We start from the raw sequence: 14,198 nt of genomic DNA on the forward strand, positions 1-14,198 counted from the left end.
AGCAGCATGCTTGAATTCAGAGATTTCCTTAAAATGACCCATTCTTTCACAAATCAGCATCAGTTCATTGTACTTCATATAAACATAATGCTTCATGTAAACATTGTCCCACAAAACATAGCAACAACCAAAGCATAAAGAAAAGCAAATCTTTTGTATGGTAAGTGGGTGCAATACTATATACCCACATCAAGTCATGGTTTGGTGAGCACACCGTGTCTAACCATACTGGGCTCTAGCCGGCCAGCTGCTAGCATTTCAATAGAGATGGGAGGAGTGAAGAACACTCACTCCACCTCCCTTCTCCACCCAACCATGTGCATGATTCCTTACTCATAGATCCAGGCACTGTGACTCTGGTGTTCCTCTTATATTTGGTATCCATGTCCTTTTCCTTCTAAAATCAACTTTTTAAATTATGCTAATGATCCTGAGGTGCTACCATGTTCATGGACAGATAAAGATCACATGACCCTCCTTCTCATAAAAATGACCTCACTGTATTGGTAATGTGAAGCCAGGATCACATACACATAAACATGCATCAGACAATACTGTATGTATCCCATTCCCCTATTACAATGTATTGTATAGAAAATTCATGGACAAAATGCAAAGTAGTGCTCTAGCCCCTTCCTCTTGGGTGCTGTACTCAAGGACAAAATTGTAACCATGTTTAATTGGAAATAGGAGCAAGTGTTTTGCTCTTTAGGGATGTTCATTTTTTATTCCAAGAGAACCTACAGGAGAAGAATGTGGCTTTAGATTTAATAAGAAAATAAGGAACAATGCATTCAGAATAGGTAGCGCTGCCGGTTTCCTTAATTTACAGTTATTGAGTTACGTTGTTTATCTAGAAATAATAATATTAATTTTCATTGCTTCAAGAATAAATCCACCATCATACTCAAGCAGAGAAGTAATAATAGTGTTTTATGTTTTACAACGGTGATGAAAAATTGCCTTAATTTTGAAAAGATGCAAAAATCCCAAATATTCTGACGATAGTTGTACAATATCTTCCATCTCTTTTGACTGCTCTACTGAATCCTGAATAGATTATCTCAATATAGAAGCAGTGGATCTATATTGAGAGCACATCTGCACAGTAGTAAAGCTCTGCAAGAATGGCCTCATTTTCATCTCCACAATGATTAACATGTAGACCTTAAAAGGGGAAGTCTTTCAAGGACAATTTCCGTTAAACCTTTTCAGGACCAGGCACATATGGTTTTTTTACTTACCCCATTCCGAAAACTATGTTTTCCTGTTTTTCCCTTTACAGGGCCCTATATAAAAGGTCTTGCTATCGGTTTTGTTAATAACAGTAAATTAGTGAATATGTTTTTTTGTCTTGTCATCATAGGAATACACCTGCCATGCATCTTAATAATTACAATTTTTTTTCATTGTTTCTGAGACATTACCTACTCCCATCCAGCAGTATGCGGTGATTCCTATTGGGTGGAGGCAGTTCAAATCAGAATCCGCTGGGACTTACCACACACTGCTTTCAGGGATCGAGGCAATGTTAAAGGTAATTGACCACTTGGGTAGAAATGATTTGGATTAAATACACTTACTGGTCGGCCTTTTCCTATTGGTTCAGGAAAATATTCATTAGGCCTGAAACATCTGGATAACGATGTTGACTTCAGTTCCTAATTATTCATACCTGCTGTGTGTTTTCATATCCACCCACTCCTATCCCCTGCCTGAGAGCCAGTGAAGTCATCCTGCTCTCAGGAAGTCTCACACATGCGCAGTCCTGGTCTGTTTTAAGCAGCTGACTCCCACTCACAAGCCATTATCCACATGTTTTAGGTCTACTGAAGATATTTTCTTAAAGAGAACCCGTCATGCAAAATAACCCCCCTAAACTAAATATATTTTCATAAACTGCCATTAGAGAGCTTTGCCTCTATCCCTTCATTGTCCCTCTACATGCCTGTAAACCTAAGCAATGAGGTCCTAAAGTTGTATGCAAATGACCTGTGAAATGTCCAATGAAGCTTTAGCATATTCAAGCTGTCCACTCTATTCATGAGTGGGAGGCACAGCCACACCCCCAGTGCATGACTGACAGCCTGTATAATGATGTGAGGCTGTATAATGATGTGCTTCCTGGTGCTGGTGGCCACGCCCCCTGCAGCCTGTGTGTGCATGTGTGTGTGTGTTTAGGAGAGATACAGCAGCTCCAGGCTGCAGCCATGTTACAGCAGAACATGTCAGATTCATGTGTAGCTGATGTCTGTGTCTCTCACCTGTATATTAGGAGGATGCAGCATGTCAGCAGATGCAACACACACTAGCCATGCTTTACTATACATTACACAGATATGAGCAGGGGGAGGAGAGGGGAGGGGTAACAGGAGTGATATCACTGCCTCTGACCATGTGACCAGCCTCATTTACATAATAAAGAATAGATGATTTTACAATGATTAATGTATGAAATAACTAGATAAAGGCTGGGATGGGATCCTTGTGAGCTGCTCCAACAAGTAGAGGTGACAGGACAAGTGACAGAGACCTGATGACAGGTGTCCTTTAAGGCAGGAGGAAAAGGCTGACCAGTAAGTGTATTTAGTGGTAGATTTCCTTTAAAAAAAACAATTAAAAAGCATTGGAATTCTTCAAATGTACAACAAAGGCATTTTTTTTAAATCAATATACCAGAGTCTATTGGAATCTGTCATCATGTAAAAATTACCATTCTGATCTAAAACCTGCCATTCAAATGAACCTACTCAAAATAAATAGTTTATTAAAAACTATGATTAAAAATCATTTCCCTCATCCCTAAATGGTTCCTTACCATTGCTGCAATGTTAAATAAAAATCAGTGCCCCAGAGTTATCCCAGTACATTGGTGATGCTACACCTGATCACAACAAGATACCATAGTCTGAGTAACAGTCATTTATCATTATCAATATCAACGTATATACATTTTTAGTCAATACTATGTTTAACCTATCATCCAAATAAAAGACAAGCTACCGGACAGAAAAATATCAATGAACTAAGCAGATTAAGATTGCCAAATTTTACATTATTGCATCCACAATGGATTAAGCAAGAATGAGAGTGCATCAGTGTAAATCTCTGATTGTAATTCCTTTCACTTACCAGGAGATGGTGGCTGAATCTTAGGCTGTTTCTTTGACTCTCCAGGATTGAAGATTTCTGGAGGAGGTTCCTCCCCTCTTTCGATCTTGCATTCAAAGGCAAATAGGTACTGTATATACTGCTTTTTCAGGGAGCTTGCAGCACTGCTGGAAGTGCCAACATTCAGATTCGTTGCCAGCTCTCGCCACTTCTTGTTTTTATTAACCTAAAATAAAGGAAACGTTGTTCTTTAGTAAGTTATTTCCCATTGTAGGGAGAAAAGCACACACTTTATTCTTTTTCTATACCATCCTATGTTTTTTTAATGTGTCTCTTTTAACTAACGCTCATTACTCCCACTCAGCAATGCAAAGCCGCTACTTGTAGTTATAAAGCCATTAAAGAACCTGCTGATAGCAACATAAAAGGCAGTGGAGGCTTCGGCACGCCACATCCTATAATGCAAAGATCATTTCAGAAGGGATCTGCGGCAGAACTGGCAATTTGGATCTAGCCAAAGCACTAGAGCATGCGCAAATTCACACGCTCTTGTTTCAATTAGAAAAGGACTTGCTGCTAAGAACTCATTTAAAAACCAATAAAAATAACAGCAACTGTGTTATTTCACAATTTAGTGTAATTGTGGGAGCTGTAAATGTGGAACCAATACATGCTCATTTCCTACAGACTCCAAAGAGGATGAGCGGTGCCAGACATCAGTGATAACGCCATACGCCTAGAGAGCAGAACGCTCCAAATGTAATTAAAGGGTTACAGTAACAGGGGCCCCCTACTTTTCTAGGCCTTTCTGTACAACATACATTCTTTTTCAGCAGCATTTTATGTTCATATATTATAATAATACACAGAGATGTAGCTAGGAGATTCAGAGCCCCATAGCAGACTTATGAATGAGGCTCCTTTCCTGCTTAAAAATATACACATTACATTTCTATATAGGCACACATTCATTTACCTAAACATACAATTCTTCACTCATACACACACATTTATACACTCTTACACACATACGCACACATATAGAGCATATACAGTACACATCACATATACTCACACATATAGTGCCATATACAGATGTACAACATATATACCCACATACAGAATAAATACACCATATACACATACAGTATATACACATCACATATACAGCATATGTACATCACATAATGGGGCACATCCTCCATTCTTAAGTGTGAGGCCTCACAGTGGCAGCTATGCTTGCTACCATTCTACTTACACCCCTGCAATACATGACTAATCCAAAAGTTTCCTTGCTACAGAATTAGGTTCCCCTATGTTCCAGATCAATTGGTTAAAATATAAAATGCCCACACCATGATTCAGGGTGCTGCACATATAAAATACCAACCTGTTAGCTTACACACATTTCTGAATTATTGAACAAGCAACATTTTTGAGATCTAGTGTTTCTCCAAAGAGCTCAGTTTTGCTTTTATATCAGTAATGTTTATATGGTGTAGGTTTATATCATACGGGACCTGGCTATAAGAGAAATGTATGTGTAATATCCAGGGCAAGATCTACCTATAGAAAATGCTGGAGGACTAATACTGTAGGTCTGACTGATCTAAATATCATAGAGACGGGACAAACCATCAGCAAGCAATGCACTTTCCAGAATTGTGGGGGTTATGTTCATTACTTACACTGTGAACTTCATAATTCATAAAACTTTATTCATTATCAAGTTTTCAATCCTTCATATTACAAATTATTTAGCAGTTTCCAGAACATGGTAACTGGATATGTATGACCTCATATAGACTGAGTGGATATCACAGGTGTACAAGCTCCAGCACATTGACTTGGGCAGATAACTCCCCTCCCAGCTCACCCATGTACAGGCCTGTGAAAACAGGGGGACAGGCTTATTTAAATTTAACCCACCTGAACCTTAAAGTGGCCATGTAAATGAGAAACTATTTATATGCTACACAGTCATAATGCTTCTACATTTAATTATTCAAAGGCTACAAGTGTTGCAAGAGAGAACACTGGTCTATACGCTTGCTGGCTATACCTTATACAGTTCCTTTTTTATTCTTTGTCATAGACTAAATATACACTAAATTCACATTTTTTGTGGAGATTTATCAGGATTGTCTGAGAGCAAAACAGTTAAAGGTTCTCATGGCAACCAATGTGCTCTCAGCATTTACATTCCTACAGCAGTTTAAAAAAATGAAAGCTGAGCTCTGATTGGTTACCGTGAGCAACTAGAACAGTTTTGCTCTCAGGCACTTTCATGTTTAAGAAAATCTTTTAAAATGCGATCTAAATGTGTACATTGTGTTAAAATATATATATATATATATTTTTATGCCAAAAAGGATCAGGTATTATGTGCCATTATAGCTAAATACTTCCATCTGCTAATTTTCTATTTTGTTGAAATAGAAATAACTTGGAGTTCCATGAAAAGATGTTTTCTGTTATGTTTTTTTTCTTGTGTGTGAAACTGGTAAGGTGTCATTCACCTTTGTTGGAACAAAAAGCTCATTTATGAACATGGCTTTGCTTTCTCTATCCATGTACCCTTTTTACATCAGTGAAGCACTGAAGTCAAGCAGTTTGCTTTTATTATGCACTGAACTATGGGTAAATGCCTGCTCTTGCAAGCACAGTGAGGTTACATCGAGAATATAAAAGCTGTACACCTACACTTTACCATGCTCTAAAAGCATTATTTAAACTACATATACAAGTACATTACATATTGTTTTTTTTAAGCAAAGTGCTGCACACCATTACTAAGAAGTCAGGAAGGTTTATGTGATGAGCAACAAACAAAGAAAAGGTGCATTGGGTTTAAAGTGGAAATGTAGTATTGTAAAGTAAATGACCCTAAATGACACCCATGAAATCTCCATATTAAGGTTACCTGTGCTAAGCCTCCTATTTCTTTGACGCAGAAGTAAAGTCTGACCAGGTCCAGGGGCTTTCTTCCAACTGCAGGCAATGTTGCCACGGGTGTCCCTCTGTCATCCATAAAAGTCAAGTATCTGTCTACCCACATCTTGCGTTCAGGCTCACTTCCCATCTCATACAGCTTTGTGATCTTTTCGCCGGTGGAAGTCGAAGAGTTGGCTTTCTGTATTGTTTTGGAAAAGGGGAAAAACATTGCAATTCACAGAATTTTACTATGAACATATATACAATGCATATATTCCATACCTGCAGGTATTTAGAAGTGTAGGTTACTAGTAATGGCACACATGATTTATTGACTATAATAAGCACAATCCAACATCTGCACATATATGGACGTATGTTCCAATGTTTTCAGGCGTTCTGTGTAAATATAGCTGCATTCTCTTTACTCACATAAATACACACAAATCACAAACTGTAAATCACAAATCTACATAATAAGTAGAACATATGACTAAAAAAATTACCTTTTTTAATGTTTTCTTTTAAGAAATTGGATAATTTTTGTAAAAAAAAAAAATCACTGATTATATTAATAAAACATACAATAGTCTGGCTTTTCCCTCTGACCACTAGGTTTAACAATACAGTAGACTGACATTTGCTTACTTTAAGAGTTTTCTAGTTTTCTATGCTAATTTACATCACAGAACAATAGAACGCTTCTATAGAATAAAAATCTCATGCCATTTCTACTGACAATAGATGATATTACAGCTTATTTACACCTTCCCCTTGCACAAAACATGCTGTGAAAACTTCCCCTAGACCTCAATCGACCTCAGACCATTACTGTAAAGTATAACACTAAATGCTGTTACTAGAAGTCTAGCAAGTTAGAGAGAAAAAAAATCTACAATCAGAATTTAAAAACAGACCTGAAAACAAAATGATACACTTTGATATCTGGTTGCTATTATAGTAGACTATTATAGTAACCAAACAGCTGCCAGCAAGTAATTTCAGACCTGGTCAAACCATGAGGGCACATTGGTGACACATACAAAGCTTCCTAGGTGTAGAAAGGTGCCACTGTCTGCCATAAAATAGCACCAAACTGTAATCTACAATTGTGAAAGCTCTACAATAATGTCCTTGAATATTCAGTAATAAAAGAGATCTTGGAATACCATATTCAAGTGAACTTTAAGGAGTCACTGGGTTGGAGAACAGTCCCACTGGCATGTTCTCTTCTGGCTAGATCGATGTCCCATAGGCCAAGTACATTGGCACAAGTTAATTGGGTGGCTAACTGTGAAAGATAGCCGGTGGAATGGAAACCAGGAGGGGTTGGGTCAATATGGCTCTTCACCAACGCTGTAACTCCTTAGGTAATTTGAATACTGTTCTGCATAGGCTATTGGAGGCAATGGGGGATGAATGCCTCTGTATGTTTACCTGTACTTTAAATGAAAACAAACTGAGCAAATGAATAGTTGTCATAGTCTATAACATAGATTATGGGCTTTGATGAAAAAATATCTAATTAGGAAATTGATTCCTGAGAAGTATTTCACAGCAGAGAGTCTGCTGAAAAGATAAATCAGGGCAGGATAACTGTGCTTTACACAGATTACAATGGCACTTTTTTGTTGGCATGCATGACAAAAAAATTTATATTTTTCAAAAGGTAAAAAAAAAAACTTTCAACTTTGAACTTTTCTTAGTGTCTTGGAGGCTATGCCATGTTTAGACACAGTCAAATAGACTGAAATAGGTTACTGTGGTGGCCACCCTATCAGATACAACACCCTATCATCATGCTTCAACTTCAAGCACTTCTTTTGAAGCCCCTGGAAAGGCTTATCACATGTTAGTGGAGGTGCAAAATGTTCCAGCAGCCAGAACCCTTAGATCTAAGTAAATCGTAAAGTAAAACCTGTGAAGATCCACGAGGTACTATCCCGCTCCTGTGGGCGCTGCTACACTCAGTGAGAGGATAGACTCTTATAATCATAAAATATTTTAATAGGAAACACTACGCGTTTCGGCTCCGGTCCAGAGCCTTCGTCAGGTAGGAAATTACATTCTGGAGTCTATCCACTCACTGAGTGTAGCAGCGCCCACAGGAGCGGGACAGTACCTTGAGTACCTCGTGGATGTTCACTACACTGCCAAGTCCGTCATTGCTAGATGCCCAGACCAGGAGTCCCGTCGGCAGCAGCTCCTCTTCTTTAATTTACCTATTACATGCTCCGTTTTCTACTGGATAAGGTGAGAGTCACTCTTTTACAGATATCTCACTCCCAGTAGAATACCCTTGAATCTCTCGCGCTTTTGTCTCCTCTCTCCTTCTGGCAATATTGGTGCACATCCGTGGATCTCCACACCCAACGTTAGCATTTTGTCTATAAAGTAAAACCTGTAATGCACCACCAACTAATTTCACTTTCCACCCTGTGCACTATGGTGGGAGCCATAAACACAGACATGATCGGATCTGTTCACATTCTTATCTTTTAACGGTCAAAACAAAGGACTCTCATAAAATTTCCCTTCATAAGCTTTTGGGGACATTTATCAGGGATTCTACAGAAAATGATGTAGAAGCTGGGAAATAATGGTAATAACAGTACTTGCTATTAATTTCTGCTATTCATTTCCCTGCCAAGTGGTTCTGGATGGGGCATGAAGGGGACACGGCCAGGGGCAAAGTGGGCTTGTGTGCTACTCAGACCATGCAAACATTCACCTTGAATGCTGGTATTGTTTTTGAGCAAAATTACGTCAGATAGTAGCTGGTGTAGTTTTGGCCGCTGATGCAGCCTAAGCCTCTTGATGTATCCAGTGGTTCCGGAGGGCTGCCATCATGTGTATGATAAATCTCCCTCATTGAGTTTTAGACTAAGAAAGGCTCCTTTTCTTTTTCACTAGTGTTTTTATAGAAATTCTACCATTAAAAGACATCTATCACCAGATCAAGGATTGTAAACCAAGCAGGATCTGCTCTTCTTTTTGCTTCTTATGCCCTGGTTTTTAAGAAAAAAAAAAAGCCTTTAAAATTATGCAAATGAGCCTGTGGACCTCCAGGCTCCATAGAAGTTAATGGAGCCTTTTTTTCTTAAAAAATTGTCATAAGAAGCTAAAAGAAGAGCAGATATCCTGCCAGAGGGGACACTTAACAGTATGTCAGTGTGCTTGCTTTACAATCCTTGATCTGGTGATAGATCCTTTAAGGCCGACTGCCAACAAACGTGTGGCTGTTTAATCCTACAGACTGAATAGATGGCACTGGACGGGTTTCCTTATACCAGTGGTGGCGAACCTATGGCACGGGTGCGAGAGGAGGCACTCAAAACCCTTTCTGTGGGCACTCAGGCCATCTCTCCAATTTCACCAAACAGGACCAAATCCACAAAATCTTTTTGCAGTCCCAAGAAACTTAAGGGATGCTGCTCTCAGCGCTATTTTAAAGCAACGATTCATTGGCTGTTTGAAACAGTGGTAAAAGTGAGAAGGTGTTGACAGAAGTGCATTATCTTTAGAGGTCATCCTGCTTCCTGAAGCGAAGCTACAATGATGGTCTGAATTTATTTGCCCACCTTTTTTCAACAGTATTGGTGGCATTAGGAGAGTCAATACAATTGAATGATGTAGAAGAACAGGTAGCAATAAGTTACTGCTTGAAATGCCATATTGGCACTTGGCACCTTTTGGAGATCGAGTGCCCAAACTACAACCAAAATCCACTTATTTACCAGGGTAAATAAGTGGATTTTGGTTGTAGTTTGGGCACTCGATCTCCAAAAAGTCAGCCATCACTGCCTTATACCATACAGAAATATGATGCAAGGACTCTATGTCTGCCAGCTGAACTTTAAAGCTGGTACTGGAAGAACTGTTACAGTACTGGCACTGCTGTTCAGCCGGCAGACAGAAAGTCCTTGTATTAAATTTCTGCATGGACTTCCGTCTCGTTCAATGTGTTCAGTTCATGGGATCAAAGCATCATATGGGGCGGTTTATTTTAAATAGCATGTATTTATCACTGAGTAGTAGACCATGAATAAGGCGTGACTGCCGAAATGCGTAGGTCTGTAAATTGGACTCTTTGGATACGTGTTCTCTGTTTTATACTTTGTATTCAATAAAAACAGGTCGCTACTACATGTGTCTTGCAAGTCTGTGAAGCAGTGCCGGGATAATCCTTCCACTAAAGCATCATATGGGTACATTTCCTCATCTTGAACATTTTCATCTGCAGCCGGCCGATGCACTATCCTCATAATAGTGGATGTTTACTTTTGTAATACATTTATATGACTTTGAATTTCCACAAATTCATTTTTAAAGGAAAATATTAACAACATAACTCCTAAAAAAATCTATTATGTCCCAATATTTTCCAAATCAAACTTTGTTGTCAGGTCTCCTAAACTGCACATGAGATCAACATAGAATTGAGAAGAATCTAGGTTCTTGTTATCAGACTATTTTCACATAAGAATGTTTGAATAAGCTGGCAGGACTCAAAGAATACGTCAATACTGTGTAGGCCTTAAAGCAGTTATGATTTTTGTTTTTTAATATGAAAAAATGTACATCTATTTTTCCAATCACTGCTTCCCTCCTTCATTTACCATATAAGGTTTCTAGATAAAGGAACACTGTAAACATTAGCCACTAGAAGGCAGGCTTATAGCATACCTTAGGGCAGTGACGGCGAACCTTTTAGAGGCCAAGTGCCCAAACTGCAACCCAAATCCCCCATTATTTATTGCAAGTGTCAACCAAAAATTAAACCAGTAACTTATTGCTCCCTATTCTTCAACAACGTTCGATCATATTGGCCTCCTGAGGACAAGATGGAAAATGTGCATAATTTTAGCATTTTTCCAGTGTCCCTCTGTACACAGAGAATTGTGGGGCCAGCAAAAGGTCCTCCAAAGATAATACGGCCCTGTCCACTCATTCTCCCTCTTCTTATATTCCCAAGTAGCGAAGGAAGTATCACTTTAATATATGACTGAAAACAGCATCTTATAAGTTGCTTGGAACTGCAGGAATATTTTTTGAGTCCTGCCTGGTGTGGTGGGGCGATGGCCTGGGTGCCCACAGAAAGGGCTCTGAGTGCCATCTCTGGCACCTGTGCCAAAGGTTTGCCACCACTGCCTTAGGGTCTTTGTTATAGGCTATAGGCCATAGGCTAAGGGACTTAAAAATATCAAAGTTTTTCTTTTTTTCTTCTCTGATCAGTTTAAATACCTATGGCTATTAGTGACTGTCTGGACAGCAGGACCACAGGGGTTATAATGACCAATATTCTTCTCAATAGCCAACATAAAATAAATAAGGGTGGTCATCAATATCAGGTTGGTGGGGCCCCTGAACTGATGGGCCCCAGATTCCGATGCTGGAATTAACAAATATAATGGAGGCAGAAGTATAGCTCTGTTGAGCCCCTATTTATCAGAATGAGTTGAGAGTATGTGTAAACTATGGATAAGTCATCATTATCACAAATCCAGAAAACACCATTAATAAAAGTGTCATAGTCCTACATACACATTTCATTTTTTACATCACAAAAAATACTATAAAACAAACAAAATAAAAAACACAAAAATGAAAAAACATAAAAATAAAGGTAGGTAAAACAACCTAACAGAAATTTCAATTATTTCCAAATAGAAAATAATAAACAGGGCCACTTACAGGGCTTGATGGAGTCTTTGGCCAGCCTGGGCTGTTAATGCTATCACTTTCATCTCCATGAAAGGAGGATATGCTAGCAGAGCTTGGGGACAGAGGGGAAGGGACTGGCAGGTTGCCTGGGGTTGGGGGCTGAGAAATACCCTGTGAACTGTAGCTATCCTGTAGAATACAAACAAAATTGACAAGAGCAGGGCAAACATTACCAAAAAGAAAAATAAACTGGTAATGCAAAAATGTTGCATGTATGGAAAGAGGGAGTGGTAAAAAGACAAGCATATAAGATGCATGAACTTAAGATTGTTAATTCATTGGCTAGCAATTAGTGCACAAATTGCCAAGTTCTTAGATGCTTAGCTAATGTTACTAAGCCACCATGCTTACTCCAAGCAAACATGAAATGTTTAAGCATGGATTGCTCCGTCAATGAAAATAAAATAAAAGCTGCTTGCCTTATGTTTGAAGGGAAAAAAGCAAATTATTCATTATGCCTATGATGCTGTTTAGACGGCCAACAACAAAAGCTTAAACTGAAGGCAAGAAGGGAAAATGGCTGCAGTTTAGAAACCAGGCACAAAGGTCCCTTCCAACCCCACCGGCTTGATATCCCCAAGCTCATATTCACTCCATTGCTTTAAAGTTAAATGCCATTAGATCTAGTAACTTTCAGATCAAGACCATCTAAACACAGAGAGGCCCGCAAAACAGATGGAGAAGACATGCAACACAGAACCAAACAGAGAATAGGTAATGGAAGACGATATGAAGGACACAGCAAGGCCACAAAAACGCATGCAAAAGGGAATACCTTTGATTTAGTTTCAGGGGGAGGTACCACATCTTCTTTTCCTTCATGTTTGAGGGAGGGGTTTAGTTTCGATTCACCTGGGTTCATCATGTCGGCAAGGCCCAAGTGACCTAAGGAAAAGATAGAATTAAAAATATTACAGCGTGACTTAAAAAATGGCTTTTAGTGGGGAAGAACTTTTAATATATAATGAAATATGAGCGGGAACAACATTGTGCAGTATACTATCAAGTCCAAAAAGCAACATTGGTTATGATATCAACAAGGAAATGATGATAAACCCCTTTGTAAGAGGATAAAAAGATGGTGGTGGTAAGCCACTTTACATAAAAATATGACAGATTGGCCCTTGATAATGTACATGGCAGAAGGGCTGAAACACAAATTTGTACTGAAGAACTTTAGTACATTATTCACAATGAAACAATGAGTTATAAGGTGACGTCACACACTGCGCTTGTGCTGCATTTCTGAGCGCAGGGGGGCGTGCCTCAGCCTGTTTTCAGCGTTTCCCGTGAAACGCATGCGATTTATCAATGTGCTTACCAACGCAAATGCGTTCGGCACGAGGAACGCCTCTAATGCTCGCAGCGTGTGACAGCACCCTACGGGAGTTGGCTGATCCTCAGTATGTGTTCACATCTCTTGGGCAATTAAGTCACTTCTTAAAGTCATATTATACCACTATACCAATATAGTATAGCAAATTGCAGGCAGCGAGCAGTGCTTATGGCTTTGTGAGCTACAGAACTGGAGATACAGGCAGCTAAAGATATAGCTGTGGTCTGCACCACATTTATAAAGGGTTTTAGACAATTTTCTGGCTCTCATAAGACTAGTTTGACAAAAGGGGTGTAGCCTATGAATGGAGACATGACCTCACAAAAAAAAAAAAAATAACAGATTGTCTGTATGCCAAAAATACTTCTGACACGGCAGAATGTTGTCCTAGTTTTCTGGCGTAATGTAAGCCAACTAATATGAGGTGCAAAGTACGACTAGACAGTCTTAAACTATGATAGATTAATCATCCAGCATAAGACTTAAATGATTCTTGTGTAAAATGAGACTGTCTAGTCTAACTCTGCACTGTCTAACTTTAAGACATAAATCAGCTCCATAGTTGGAAATGCAAGCTGCAGATAAAGATCCAGTTCCTGCCTATTTTTTAACTGCCTGTAAATCCTGTTCTGTAGATCAGAGAACCAAAAGCTTGATTTGATCTGAAAGATGATATTCATAATATGATTTAATATGATGCAAAATCAATTTTGTAGGCATCATAGAACAGTAGATAGGGGCTTATGAACGGACACTACCCCGCAACTACTGAACTTTACTCATCTTATGTGAAAATTCTACAATGGACATTTCATACCCTACCTGAGAGGGCTAGTAGTTTTGTGGGGTAAAATCTAGTGACACGTTCCCTTTAAAGATTATGCGCTGCCATCACATGCTTTTTTATCGCCTGAATCAGGGAACCCCCCCACTGTAAAGGGACACAGGACACCTATGGGCTGAGTAACATAAACTAATACTCTATGAGAGCACGATCTCTGTGTTTTATATGAATGCTTTTAGTTTGTAACAGGTTGGCATACCTGTTACATGTCACTATACCATATTGCGGGTATACTCTCTAATAGCTTGT

General features: G+C 39.0%; 1 protein-coding gene across 7 annotated transcripts in view; it reads right to left on the minus strand.

Moving 5' to 3' along the window:
• The window catches only part of ARID1B (AT-rich interaction domain 1B), a 310,106-nt gene that overhangs the window by 42,669 nt on the left and 253,239 nt on the right, over positions 1 to 14,198 (minus strand). For 5 of the 7 annotated variants that reach the window (XM_072141069.1, XM_072141068.1, XM_072141072.1 and 2 more), the window contains 4 exons: positions 12,545 to 12,654; positions 11,740 to 11,898; positions 6,035 to 6,244; positions 3,133 to 3,337 (listed from right to left, as the gene is read on the minus strand). In XM_072141069.1, coding sequence (XP_071997170.1) covers positions 3,133 to 3,337; positions 6,035 to 6,244; positions 11,740 to 11,898; positions 12,545 to 12,654 — 684 coding nt within the window. The remainder of the gene's footprint in view (positions 1 to 3,132; positions 3,338 to 6,034; positions 6,245 to 11,739; positions 11,899 to 12,544; positions 12,655 to 14,198) is intronic. The other 2 variants (XM_072141070.1, XM_072141071.1) reach the window with 1 other exon arrangement.

This window comes from Engystomops pustulosus, chromosome 3, assembly GCF_040894005.1.
Source record: "Engystomops pustulosus chromosome 3, aEngPut4.maternal, whole genome shotgun sequence".
Lineage (NCBI taxonomy): Eukaryota > Metazoa > Chordata > Amphibia > Anura > Leptodactylidae > Engystomops > Engystomops pustulosus.